This window comes from Fistularia commersonii, chromosome 27 (genome assembly GCF_037954325.1).
Source record: "Fistularia commersonii isolate RoL2024-O1a breed Wild chromosome 27, RoL_Fcom_v1.0, whole genome shotgun sequence".
In the NCBI taxonomy this organism is placed as follows: domain Eukaryota; kingdom Metazoa; phylum Chordata; class Actinopteri; order Syngnathiformes; family Fistulariidae; genus Fistularia; species Fistularia commersonii.
Genome location: NC_141310.1, coordinates 6,029,802 through 6,044,726, shown reverse-complemented (window position 1 = coordinate 6,044,726; position 14,925 = coordinate 6,029,802). Strand labels below are relative to the sequence as shown.

The 14,925-nt window shown below is 38.1% G+C and overlaps 1 protein-coding gene across 1 annotated transcript in view; it reads left to right on the top strand.

The window, feature by feature from the left end:
- The window catches only part of csmd1b (CUB and Sushi multiple domains 1b), a 283,651-nt gene that overhangs the window by 110,143 nt on the left and 158,583 nt on the right, over positions 1-14,925 (top strand). The window contains exons 9-10 of the mRNA XM_086174557.1: positions 6,496-6,577; positions 11,541-11,665. Of these exons, the coding sequence (XP_086030683.1) occupies positions 6,496-6,577; positions 11,541-11,665 (207 nt within the window). The remainder of the gene's footprint in view (positions 1-6,495; positions 6,578-11,540; positions 11,666-14,925) is intronic.

Here is a 14,925-nt window from a genome sequence, read left to right as displayed (position 1 = left end):
TTTTAGGGAATGCTTTGTTATCTGTAATAATTACAGAGAGCCAAGGAATTGTAATAATAAATGTTAACAGTTTAGCCCTGTGGTCCCTTAGGCTTTTCCAGCCCTAGATCTAAATGAGGAATTTAACCTTTTATATTGCAAACAGTAAGTACCGTTTTGTCATGGAGACCCAAACTGAATAAATACAGTGTGCCTTCTAAATCCATGGCGGCCACCAGGGCAGAAACTAGGAACGTTCAAATAAATAAATTAGTAGGGCCCAAATCCATTTTGGTCCCAACTGCCTACAAATAATACTTCTTTACACTGGAAGATTCCCAGTGGCAATAATACCTGTACGAAAAGGACACACTCCCCTTATTCAATACTTTATGCATAAAAGAACTAGAGATACATGGTAATGAGTCTTACCTGTCTTAAGATCGGAGTAGTTATGATTCATCATTAAAATATATCTCAACTACATTAAAGATAAATAATGAAGAAAGATACACAGATACAGAACCAAATCATCTTGTTATTACCTCTTCTGTAGAGTAATATAATCTTGCTGTAGAAGATGTCATTATTACATAAAGATTTAAATTAATGAATTACATGACTGACAATTTTTGCTTCAAAATTTCAAACAGAATTTGAATTACATGATAAATTGCTTTCAATATGCATCATTTATCAAAAGTTTAGGTGTTCAATTTTTTGGTTTCAAGACATTGATGATAGGGTATTACTGCAGTCTTTAGTTCTCGGCTTGATTGACCCGTGAGCATGAGAAAGTAGAAGAAAAAGAGAGGGCAGAGTGGATAAGAGGGGACGAGTCAAGTACGCAAGAGAGCATATCAACAAACTGCACTTCACACATTACTCTCCTCATCCAGCACGAATCTGAAGAGCAGCTCAAAAGCTCTTACCTGAAACACGTCAGCTGATTACACACAAAGATACACATGGATGCCAAAGCACACACATTCTGCCACACATTTTTTTGTCTGACACTCACCTTGTTCCATCGACTACTGCTCCCTGGCTTTGACCACTGCTCCTCACTAATTGATAATTTCTTGCTTTTCAATTTAGTTGCAGCTTCATTGAACATAATTTTTATTTTACAATTAAGGAAAGAGGGACAAAGAAAATACGAAAATTAGTATGTGTGTGTGTGTGTGTGTGTTTGCCAGTCACAGCAAATTATGTCAGATCACTCTGGGATGTTGAATGAACAAACATCTCATTTGACTGCAATATTGTCATGTTATATATATACAGGACCTCTGAGCTCTTAAAACCTCAGAGTTTAAGAGCTGATGAGGCTTAAGTGCTGTTGTTTACCATAGACTTTCCCAGCCTTTATTTATTTACATATCACATATGTATTATGCACGTTTTTGTTTGTCAACTCTTTACTAGCTTAATGGATTACATATATTCTGTAAGCCTTTTTCAATAAACTTTATTTCAATTTTTGTGGTGTATTTTATTTTATTTACAAAAACAGGGATGTAAAAAAAATTAACATTTTAAGGGAAATTTAGATTGCAACACCATACTCAAGTATAATAGCAATGCAAATGCTGTTAATCTAAGTTACTTTGTAAAGGCCAAATAAAAGTCTCAACGTCTATAGAAGAATAAAAAAACGACACTTAAAAGGTTATCACCTGATGCATTAGAATTATGAGAAGGAAGGATTTTTGTGAAGGAAAATAATCAATAAAATCCCAGTAGGTAGGGATTTGAGTTTACAGATACTGTGCCTGGGCAAGGGTGTTGGCATGCCCAAACAAACCTTAGCAGCACAGACCAGTTCCTGAATTCTTGTGTGGGTTTGAGTGATACCTGCTCAAGTATTTGTTCTTATATATGTCAATGGTTCAAGTGTGTTTCATGCTCAGGTTAAATCAATTGCCCTCCGCTCTCAGTTTCACTTTAACTCTGCTCTCCACTGTACACTTCATATACAAGGTCTTATTTATATGGAAAGCTTGAACTCCAGAACATCTCAGTACTATATATTTATGTCTAATATCAAAAGGTATCCTCTACTTACTTCCTGAAAACAAATGCAGTACTGTAGAACAACTGCAAATGTTCAAGAAAAGACTACTCTATAAAGTATGAATGTGGGAAAAAAAAGCATAGTGGGGGAAGAGAGGGTGAGAGAAGTTAAATAATGGTGAACCCTTCAAAACTCTCTGTCTTCCTCGGTCACAAGGACTGATCCTCAGAGGGAATGTGACCGTCCTTGTTCTTCTCTGTCGTCAAAGGTAAAGCTTTGACAACTTTATGCAATTTTTGAGAGGTTACTGTTGTATTTTCCTTGTATGCTCAGAAATGGACATATTTAAACACAACACAAACTAAAGAAAGATACATATAACTATATATCTACTACATGGTAAAAACAAAAATAATAAGATAAAATACAGCTGTATTGATACCCCAGTTGGGAAATTCCAATGTTGCGGCAGCAAAAGGCACAGTGCAGGTGACAGGTTGGACAAACAACAAAAACAATTAGTTTACTATTTTCATAAGGTATTTACATGTTTAAATTACATACAATAATGATAAGATAATATAACAATAGTCGAAGAATTGCATGAGAATGCAGGATATGTCTGTGGTCAGCATAATTAATTCTATTAAATCCTTCATCCAACCACCTATTTCTCAATAAATTAATGAACGAAAAATACAGGAAAAAAGTCAAATGCAATGTAAATACTGGCCTCTAAAACACCCCTATCCAACACAGTCAATGAATTACACCATTATAATAACAGTGAAGGGTGTTTTATTGCAGGCCTGTTATTTTATGCTGTATTTCCATTATATGATAGGATGACAAGTGAGTCTTACTTGCAATATGTTATTCAGCCAAAGGCATCTGTTTTTTTTGTTTGTTTTTTTTAAGAGAATGAATCTATGATGGCACATGTTAACCATGTAACCATGTAACTTTTTTCAATGTTTAGACTTGTCTTTCACATTACTCCGCACCTTTCAGATTAATTACCAGAAAAAACTTGGATTGGAAACTTGGTACATGAATTAGAAAGCAAAAATGTTTTACAATATCCCTGCAATGTATGCACACTGTAACACAGACTCAAAAAACACCTTTTCCTGAATTAATAAAAAAGGCATCAATATTTTTCAGCTATAAAATCCATATTTGTAACACAACTATTTTACATCTGATCTTGTTGTATTTTGAGGTACAAGTTGCACCGTAAAATTTCACACATGCAGATTTCACATCAGAATGGGGATATCTGGTCAGGCTTGGCTAATGATGTTGCAGTAATTCAACTGCACTGATAATATTAGGCATTGAAATGAAACTTAGTTTTGTTTCATTTATTTTTATTTTTTTCATCACTGCCCTTCATCTGTACTCTTTGTAAACACGCAACTGACCACATAGGCACTTTACTTCCTGCTTACCGTTGGCAGCCACATGTGTGTGTGAGAGTTCTGTATGTGTCTGTATGAACAGAGATAAATAGTGTTGAAGGTCTATAGGGAGTCAAAATGTTACTTTTGAAGTGGAAGTTCATCAAAATTCAACAGCTTGTGAAGTGCCAGAATGGTCAATGTGTACTGCTCTATGTTTGTTTGATTTCTCTTTACAGATAAAATACTGAATGCTGTATTTCATTAGAAATGCCGTCTCGTTAAGTCTGTGTATACATAAACATGGATTACAATTCTGCCCCTATACACTCATTATAATAGTAGATGGTCAGGTCTCAGTGACCCTGATGATACTTTCTTTCTCTTTCTCTCAGGAACTAGGTTTTGTCGGTCTAAAAATTCAGTTTAACAATCTTGGGGTCATCAATCCAGAGCTCTGGGTTTAAAAGTGAAGATACAGTCAGAGTCTCTCTGGAACAAGCTACTGTCCACCTGTGGTGATCCAGTAGTCATTACATCTCAATTGCAGCGATTGGCCTCACTATTCTACATGACATATTGTTAGGGTCTGTTTCTATTGAATAGCAAAGGCAAATATCTGGAAGAACTTGTCACTGAATTAGTTTGAAATATGTGTGCAGTCAGAGTGGGAGGCTGATACAACATCAGATACGCAAACGTGCATGGGCACCAATGACAAAATTAATCACTGTTCCGAATTCATAAAAAAAGTAGAGTTTAGAGATGAAAGGTTTGTTGAAGACGCTTTGATGATATGGAAATTATGTTATGCATCATAGGCTTGTGTTTAAATGTTGAATGGTCTTTTAAGTGCAAATATGGGATTAAGTCAGTTTGAGGATTTTTGACATCAGCCCAGCAGTGATATTTGGCAGGTTTTTTTCTGTAGCAATCTCATGTTGTTTGCATGAGCTGGATTTGTTTCTGCAAAATGAGCCTTTGTATGTGATGCCAATGAATGCCATTTGAGCTTGAGTGAGAAAGAAAGGGATGAGAGAATGTGTGTTTTAGAATGTGTTTGTGCGGTGATTTTTGGACAGAACATCAAAAACACTGCAGAGCAACGAGACAGCTTGTTCTGTTTGCATCATATCTCACACAAACATGCATACAAAGTGTCTATACACACCACACTAGACACTACACGATACACATTCCTGTAGCACACACATCACACAAATGTAGAAAATCATCCATCCATCTTTCATGCCAGGATTCACAAAACTTATGCATCCCTCTGTGAGCATCAGCTAATGTGTTTAAGGGAAGAGGTAATGTTTGAATGCGAAAGCACAGAGGGAAAAAAAGTAAACTCACAGATAGATGAAGAGAAAAAGCAGTAAGAGAATGACATTGCTGAGATTTAGTTCACAAAACATGACAAGCAAGGAGGACTCAGACCAAAGGTCATTTATGGCTTAGTCAAAGTATCATATTCACTTTTTCATTTCTAATTCTTTTCATTTTGCTTGTTTATTGTTGCCTTTTAAGTGTTCTAGAACAGACCTTGTTTTTAACATTATATATACCCACTCACCTTTGATACACTATTTGGTCACATACTATCTATTATAAATGTTCCTAAAGAGATCCATCAACACAAAGCTGGTCTGACTAGTTACTGTAATGCTGACCTTTCCCCATTTACATTTAATTTTGAGCAGATGCTCAAAACTAGGGGAAAGTCCGAGACTAATGCAAGATTTTGAACATTAACTATTAACTGGACGTAATTTTTTTTTTCTTTATTTGTGTGTGTGTGTGTGTGTGTGTGTGTGTGTGTGTGTCACACACTATAAAATAGGTTATTAAATAGGGGGAATAGGTTACATTGTGTGTTATATATTTTCTGTTGTATAAAAGTAAAAAGAAAAAAAAATAAAGGAAATCCCAAATCATATTTCTTTCTTCACAATCTGCTTAATTTAAATAACTTCACATAAATAGAAACATGTTTAAGGTTTTACATAAAACCCCATGTATTACACCCTGTGGGCCCGATTTCAAGGTTTAAAATTACATTGTCTAAAAGCTCACAGTACTTTCTGCTGTTTTAAAGGTGCAATAAATATACACTGCCTTAGAGACCTTGCATTTTGGACAAATTTGTGCAAAACTTAGATAAAGCAATTGAAAGCCCATTCCCATACCCTTTCAAGGGGTTAGTGTACTATCGATACAAGTTTCTCATAGCATAGGTTTTGTGATGGAGTCCTTTGGTGTAAGCATGTCTCCTGCAGAACTATGCAAACACAAGTTTTAGAAAAAAATATTTTCTTCTCTTTTCTGAACCCAAACCATAAATCCTGAAAGCCCACTTCTAAATGACAGCTCATCAGCTGCTGTGGACTACCCCTTTATCTCCAATTACAAGCAGAGTTTATCCATTCGTGGTATGTTATCTTGCTAACAATTGCAAATTTTATGCTAATATCTTGTAAATGAATGAAAGTGTTTTGAAAAGTCAAAGGGGCAAGGATTTAACAAAAATGACAATTTTTTCTGTGACATGAAAAGTGTGCATGAATGTGTTTTTATGTTTGTGTGTTAATATCCCTCTGTATATTTGTGTTTGCGCCTGGGGGCCTGGAAATACAACTGCTTCATAGACCAGCTCTGACCTGATCTGAAGTGCAAGCTGTTAAGTCTAAAATGCTGTCTTCAAACTCCTGTCGGCACTACTCCAGGAGTTTGGCTAAAAACACTCAAGTCTTAGATAAATATGCCCAGAGGTATACAGGGTTGAAGCCAGGTTCACTATTTTGGAATCATGGAACAAGGCTAAATTTCGGTCACTATCATATAAGACATTACGTATACATATACATTAGATAAACTGGGTAGCTACTGTTTATCTGAAATCATGCAAAAAAAAGGAAATGTTTGTTTACATAGACAGTCATGAATATGTATTCAAAAAAAGGTTCCTGAAAATGATCTGATCTTTATAAATCCTTAAATAATAAATTAATCAAATGAATATGGAGAAAACACACACAGCGTGCCCAAAACTAATGAAAATTTTGTGTGTTTTTTTTCTTGTTTATTTTTTCACAGTAAGTCAGAGTGGTCTAGCCGGAGATGTTTGTCCAGATCCTGGAGCTCCAGAAAACGGCAAGAGAATGGGCGCCACTTTCCAGTGAGTTCAGTCTGTGCTTTATTTCAGTGCTACAAATAATATTAATGATATTGTTCTTTTAATCAATCAATTTAGAATAGGCTGCTGCCAGTGGACATGTACGTTGATGACTTTGTCACTGTATCTATCATGTATCTTGACTGACATATGGCCAGTGTGACATGTCCTGCAGTGATTTATTTTGTCTGATGGTGGCCGTCTTGACATTGTATTATTAATTCAGAAGGCCATCTCCCCATCACAGGTTCTAACCTCTTCCAGGAAAACATCCCTGTATGTTCATATTCTACGCGTTTAATCTGTTATATATATATTTAGATTTTAGTAATCTGAAATTGTAATCTAGGCAATGATTTATTTTGCTCATATCCAGTCTGAGTGGAGCAGAATCAACTGCACAACATTTCCTCTATTGGCTACAGCTCTCAGGTCTGTGGAACTTGCCCTCATATTTTCCAGGTTGGAACAGTTAATTTGGACAGACAGAAAACCTGTGCTAAGCTGATATTTAAATCTGACCTGACTGAATTGAGCACAACTGCAGGTCTTAACACAAAATTGAAAAACACTGAGTTCAATTTAAATCAAACCACTGAGATAAATTTTGGAGTCGGTAAACATGTGGCTATAGTGTTAAGTTTAAGAAGGCCACTTTGAGTGCACTGCTTAAGAAAACATGTCCGCCTATGATGGATTATAAACGATTAAGCATACACATCTGAACAAAGCTAAAAGCAAACAGAAATAGACAGTCTGTATAGATTCATTTAAAAATTTGATATACCTCACTGCTTATTTGTAAGTCTTTGGTTCAAAATGAATCAACAAAATTGAAACAGTGCCCTTCTGCCTACCTCTAAAAGCAGAGTAATGCCAGTTTTTGTTTGTCTAAGTCACTGGAGATGCATGAGGAGACACATTTTAGTGCCTTGTGTAAACTCTTGAGCTGAAGCTGTCCACCTGTGATGGGATCATTCTTAAGATGCCAGGGTCTGTGTCTATTTCTTATCAGTGATACGCTGTCCTTGACACTGGAAGATGTATAAATATACAAAGAAAGAAAATGCATGATCACTGCCTTTTTTAAACTATGAATGGCCTTCTTCTTCTTCTTCGTCTTCTCCTTTCAGCTTTTCCCTTCAGAGGTCAAATCCACCTTCTCCATCTAATCCTATCTCTATATCCTCCTCTTTCACTACGTCCATAAATCTTCTCTTTGGTCTTCCTCGAGACCTCCTGCCTGGCAGCTCCAATTCCAGCATCCATCTACCAATATATTTACTATCTCTCCTCTCAGTCCAACTTCTCTGACCTTCTCTCCAAAACATCTAACATGACCTGTCCCTCTGATCGACTCATTTGGTCACGCCACTCCACTTTGGTCACTCCCAGAGAACCTTAGCATCTTCATCTCTGCGACCTCTATTACTGCCTCATGTCTTTTCGTCATTGTAGCTGTTTCTAGGCCATACAGCATGGCCGCACTGTCTTGTACAGCTTTCCCTTCATTCAGTCTTGTATTGCATAGTACCCCTGTAACTTTTCTTCACCAATTCCAATCTGCTTGAACCCATCTATTCAACTCTTTTCCACACTCTCCGCTGCTCTGGACTGTTGAGCTCAAGTACCGGATATCCTCCAACTTCTTGATCTCCACTCCATCGAGCCTCACCGTTCCACCAGGGTTCCTCTCATTCGCACATATATACTCTGACTTCCTGCAACTAACCTTCATTCCTCTCCTTTCCAGAGCATATCTCACACCTCTCTAGATTCTATTCAACCTATTCTCTGCTCTCACTACAGAGCACAATGTCATCTACAAACATCATGGCCCATGAGATTCCTAACTAACCTCATCTGTTAGACTGTCCATCACCACTGCAAACAGAAAGGGGCTCAGAACTAATCCCTGATGGAGTCCCACCTCCACCTTGAACTTCTGTTACCCCTACAGCACAACAGTCTCACAGCTAGCATGCGTGTCCTGTACCAGTCTCACATACTTCTCTGCCACTCCAGACTTCCTCATACAATACCAGAGTTCCTCTCTTGGCACCTTGTCATATGCTTTTCCAGGTCTGCAAAAATGCAATGCAACTCCCTCTGGCCTTCTCTGTACCTTTCTATTAGCAATCTCAAAGCATCTGTAACATCTGCATCTGTAACACTTTCGAGTCAAGAAGCCATACTGCTGTTCACAAATGCTGAATTCTACTCTCAGTATAGTTTCCACTACTCTTTCCCATCACTTCATTATATGGCTCATCTACTTTATAGTTGCCACAATTCTGCAAATCCCCCTTATTCTTAAAAATGGGCACCATCACACTTCATTTCAATTCTTCAGGCATTTTCTCACACTCCAAGATCCTGTTGAATAATCTAATCAGATACTCTACTGCTGCCTCTCCTAGACACTTCCACACCTCCATAGGTATATCATTAGGACAAACTCCTTTTCCATTCATGATCCTCTTCAATGCTTTCCTCACTTCACTTTAATGAATCTCTGCTATTTTGTGGTCTACACTAGTCCCCTCTTCTCCCCATACCTCTCTTTCATTTTCCACATTCATCAGCTCTTCGAAGTGCTCTTTCCATCTTCCCATCACTCTTCTAGCATCTGTCAATACGTTTCCCTCTCTGTCATTAATCACCCGGACCTATTGTACATCCTTTTCATCTTTATCTCTGTTTAGCCAATCTGTATAGATAATTCTCTCCCTCCTTACTGTCCCTCAGAGCATACAAGTCATCGTACGCCCGTTGTTTTGTCTTTGCTACCTCTATCTTTACCTTATGTTGTATCTCCCTGAACTCTTGTCTGTTCTCTTCAGTCATCTAAGTGTCCCACTTTTTTGTTAACCGCTCTCTCTGTTTATACACCTGCACTTTGTCATTCCACCTACAAGTCTCCTTATCTACTTTCCTTCCAGATGATACACCAAGTACTCTCCTACCTGTCTCTCTGACAACATCAGCTGTAGTTGTCCAATCACCTGGAAGCTCTCCCTGACCACCTGAAAACCATACAACCCTCCTCCCTTTTCAGTTTCCACCACTTTGTCCTCTGCTCTGCCTTTGCCCTCTTGATCTTTCTAGTCACCAGTCATCCTACATGCCACCATCCTTTGCTGTCTGGCTGCACTCTCACCTACACCTACTTTGCAGTCAGGGATCTCTTTCAGGGTACCTCATTTATACAAGATGTGGTCTACCTGCATGCTCCTACTCCCACTTTTATAAGTTACCCTATGTTCTTGTCTTTCCTGGAAACAAAAAGTCCTTTTTGGAAAGTCTATCACCATCTGTCCCTCTGCATTCCTATCCTGTATACCAAATCCACCCTTCACTTCTTCATCTCCTCTATTGCCTGCACCAACATGTCCATTGAAGTCTGCACCAATAACCACTCTCTCATCTCTGGGTATATTCTGCATCACTTCATCTAACTCATTCCAGAACTTCTAACTCACATCCCATCTGCAGGGCATAGCAACTAAAATCATTGGGCATCACACATCAATTTCCAGTTTCAGACTCCTTCGTCTATCTGGCATTCTTTTCACCTCTAGAACATTCCTAACAAACTCCTCCTTCAAGATAACTCCTACTCGATTTCTCTTCCGGTCAGTACCATGATAGTAAAGCTTAAAGCCTGCTCCTAAGCTTCTAACCTTACTACCTTTCTACCTGGTCTCATGGACACAATAGATCCAACTTCCGTCTCTACAACGTTGACCAACTCGCTACCTTTTCCTGTCATGGTACCAATATTCAAAGTCCCTTCTCTCAGTCCAAGACTCTTGCCTTTCTGCTTCTCTCTCTTCTTCCAAGCACCCCTTCCCCCTCTCCTTTTTGAGTTCAGTTTCAACTGAATTGTTTTTATTTTCTACGAAGTTCTCCAGATGAGCATTTTTTTTTGCACTTTTTCCTACGTCTGAATGATCTTTTAATCTCCAGCGCCTGCTTCTCAGCTAATAGGATCAATGAATACCACACATTCCACCACACTTTTGGAGTATGTTATCTTAGCTTGTGACAGGTCACAACCTTTCTGTGCAATGCGTTTCAAATTTGCTCATGTTGGTCAGTGCATCCATGTTGGTACTCCATATCCGTTACCATCTTGTAACAGATATGTTTATTGCAGGAGCTTGAACAGATTGTGTGATCTGTCAGAAAGCAAAAAATGGTCATCCCTACAGAGCAGAAAAGGGGTTCTCTTTGTATAAAAACTAAAAATCTAAGCTGCAATACTGTAACAATTTTCCCTTGTAGTTGGTTTTGTTCCAGAGAAACACATTTTAAGGTTTTTGACCATTTTCCACTGAAAATGTTATCCTTTTCATGTTTTGCTACATATAATTTGAAATGTTACAGTGAGTGGAAAATTATGAGATAGGATACAAGCAGGATAGACCAATCAAGAGAGTTGACATACTATATACCAATTCAAAATTTAGCAGCAGGCTGGAACCCCTGAACCACCAGAACTCTGTATAGCAAATGTTTGGCCAGGTATCAGACTGTTGTCTTTCAGCAGGGCCGAGACAAACTTTACAAGTAAGGCATCATGCAGATTTCATCTTCAGAGTGCTGAATGTACCTCTCACGTGTCAAGACAGCACAGTGCCAGGCAGTAGGAGGAAATGATAGGAGTGTAGAGAGAGAAAGACTTCAGGCTTTGGGGGGAGAAAAAAAAAAAGAGCTATAGAGCAGACAATTGGTTGAAATTATATCAGCGTGTCTTTCATAAACCAACCATTTTTAGCTTCTAATTGGATGAGCTGTCATGGTTATCAGCCAAAGTGATCTAAAACCTAGTGAGTCATTAATCTGACCACCATTCATACAATTATCTAAGCTACTTTGACAAGTATAACATTATCTGCGGCCTGTTAGTTCATGACTTAAAGTTACACTTTGGGATGTAATGTTACCCTTGTGTCTCCCTCAGAGTTGGCTCCAGCGTCCAATTCAGTTGCGATGACAGCTACGTACTGCAAGGATCTAAAAGTATCACTTGTCAACGAGTCACTGACACACTGGCGGCCTGGAGTGACCACAGACCCATTTGCAGAAGTAAGTTCCACTACAGCCTTCTATCAGTGCAAGGATGAGGCCATCTCATGCGGTAACATGTCCAGAAACAGCATTTTAAAGGTGCTAAACCCAGGGCTCTTAAGAAGATAAAAGGATGTGGCACTCTCCTAAAACTACCATGCAATAATGTATAACACTGAGGAATGAGGTTAGGAGCCTTGGACCCTATGAAAAGGTAAACAGGGTCTTCAGAAACAGTTTTCTGTTAAACCCTAATTGAATGTACTTTTTAACATTTTCATTTAACAGTGGACAATATAATGAATAAGAGTCCTAAAATATTACATGAATAATTTAACAGTTAAAAATACACGCAGGGTCCATTACTGTCTCACAGTTGTTGGTTGGGGAAGAAGCTAGTCAGATGCTGATGGAATACAACATTCCAGTTCCTCTGTCTTCATGTCAATGCTAGCAGCTTTGTTGCAATCCTGTTGAAGTGTTGCTTTTTGGGAGAGAAGAAAAAAAAAAAAAAAACAGGCAAAGTATACAATAGCCACTACAACCCATCACACCCTGCTCCCCTCTTCTGACTTAGAAAAGAAAGATTAAAAACTTCTTTTCCTGGGCAGTAATGGGATCACAGTGACCGAGGCTGGGATGTTCGGAGTGGACACTGACAGGCTGCCTTGCTTCAGGCGTGGTGGCAGTGGAGCGACTGTCCCTTTCTGCTCTGGCTCACGCCTTGTATTTGCCTGGCATCTACTCTCACGACAAGTCCTTTGACTCCTTTCCCCACCGCACCTGCTGCTTCCAAGCTGCACCTGTGCTTCACACCTGTTGCTCATGCTTAATTATTGCCTATGATGGCATGCAACCAATTTAAACTCAAAAGCCCTCCAATAAAACAAACCCATTGAAAGAAATGTTACAATTTAGATTTTTTTTTTTTAAATAGCAGGCTAAAAATCCCATAAATATAACACCTGCAACATGCAAATCACTGATATAAATACCACGGAATTAAAACGCATAGGTTAGATGAGATTCATTATCCCGTTCCTATTTGTTAAGCTTTTTCATGAAATTGTTCATTGAAACTGCAAAGTGGAAAAGGGCTTCCTCCCTTTGAAAAGACCCAGCCTATCAGCAAATCTCAGTGCAGACACCAACACAGAAGCACAAACATTCAAAAAGCAATGACCCTGTAATTATAACATGAACTGGGGAAATTATATCATCATCAAGTGAGGGAACAACAGAGCAGAATAAAGCCAATGAAACTGAAGACAAAGGACATAAATTAAAATCAGATGATAATAAAGCACCTGCCAGAGAAAGGTAAATGACAGGCTAAGAGTAATAAAAAAATAGACCACTAAAAGCATATATGTAATAACATATGTGAATACCAAAAAAAGGAAACAGACAGTTTCAGATAAAAAGCAATCTGAAATGTGCAGAAGTGAAAGAACATGAAAATTATTCTGAAAACCAAAGAACCTGTGCTTTAAAATGCAGAAGGTGAAGCAAAGATACAGTTGATGTCTATAAACACCAAGCACACTAAGTGACTCACCACGCTATTTGACGAAAAAGGTCAAACCTCATTTAACCATGAAGGACAAAAGATAATAAACAATTGCATGTGTTTGTGAAAGATACATTCTAATGAGGGAGAAGCAGAAAGAAAAAGATATACAGCTCTAATAACTAATAATTCATGTTCATCATCATCAACATATATTGAAAAGACTAAATGGTTAAATATATATGACAAGCAAGGTGGAATTCTTATCGCATCATAGAGGCAGTGGCACCGATTTTTGTTTACCGGTAATTAGATACGTCACTGTCTTTTGTAATGAAACTTTTCTATTAGGTACAAAGGCTTTTCTGTTAACAACCATCATACTTAAGTAATAGTCCCATATTTTTGAAGCTCAAGTGCGGCAGACCTTTGTTCTGCAGTTTGGATTAGAGCAAAAAATGAAGTTCTTTTCTATGTTTGTGCAGGACTGATTTTATAACCACCTGCAATCTCTGCAATCCCAGCACCTAACTCATCACTGAGACAACAGACAACAGTCCGCTACTCCCAAAACCAGCTTCCCCGGCATTAGATATGTTTCACAGCAAATGGTCATATGAAAATGATTGTTTTCATTATTTGCTTCAATCTGTATGAAAACAATTAACCACAACCAGCTTTCCTAAAGCCATTACTAATTGGATTGGGAGATATAACAGTTTCTCCTTGACTGTTAACAGGTGCATAAAAAGGCCAATGCATTTCAAAGTGCAAAAACTTCTTACCTATTTTGTGCATTTTGATTTCAGAGTAAATCATCTCAGTTATTTATTTCAAAGTGCACACCTTAGTTCTTCTATTGAGATTGTCCGAGAGCATGAAAAGACTGTCTAATTTTGTTATGTTGATGTTTCAAAACTGTTACATTTTTTAATATAACTCACAAGTCACCACGTGAATACAAAAAACAAAAATGCTCTATTGCTCACATGTGACCAAACAATACCCTGTTGAGTTTATTGCTCCACAGCGAAAAGAAAGACAGCTAGCACATTTACTCTGGGGAGAGCATTCACACACACACACACACACACACACACACACACACACACACACACACACACACACACACACACACACACACACACACACACACACACACACACATACACACAGATGTGACATGAGTATCCAAAGGACAGTGTCACACACCTCATAGCAGAAACATTTTTTGCCCTGAGCTGTGTATGTGTTTGACAGACAGTCCCTGTGCTCAGACACATACTGTAGGATCCCTGTCACATTGCATTATAGTGTTTGTGTGTGTGTCTTTGTGTTTGTGTGTGTGTGTGTGTGTGTGTGTGTGTGTGTGTGTTTCTGTCTGTTTTCTGTCTATATGTCAGCATCTGACTGCAGGAACCTGCCTGTCCTCATGATACTGCCCACTCCCGCTCTTGACAGAATAGACAGAAGAGTTGGAGGGAGAGTGAGATGGTGCAAGGGATGAAGGCACATTCAACTGATTCTCCACTTTTTCTCAGCTGGAAAGACATACATTTTTTTGTTTTTGTTAAATACTTTTATTTTATTGAACGAGCACTAATACACCAAGGTCCATGATATCATATTTTTCACTGTTTTGGTACAATTAATTTCCAATAACTAAAATAGGAAAAAAAAAGAAAAAAAATCCCAGTAAAAAACAGCAAGGTTTTGCCTGGAAAGTTTATCTGAACTTGTTCAGAGACTTGTTCAATTTAAAAGAAAA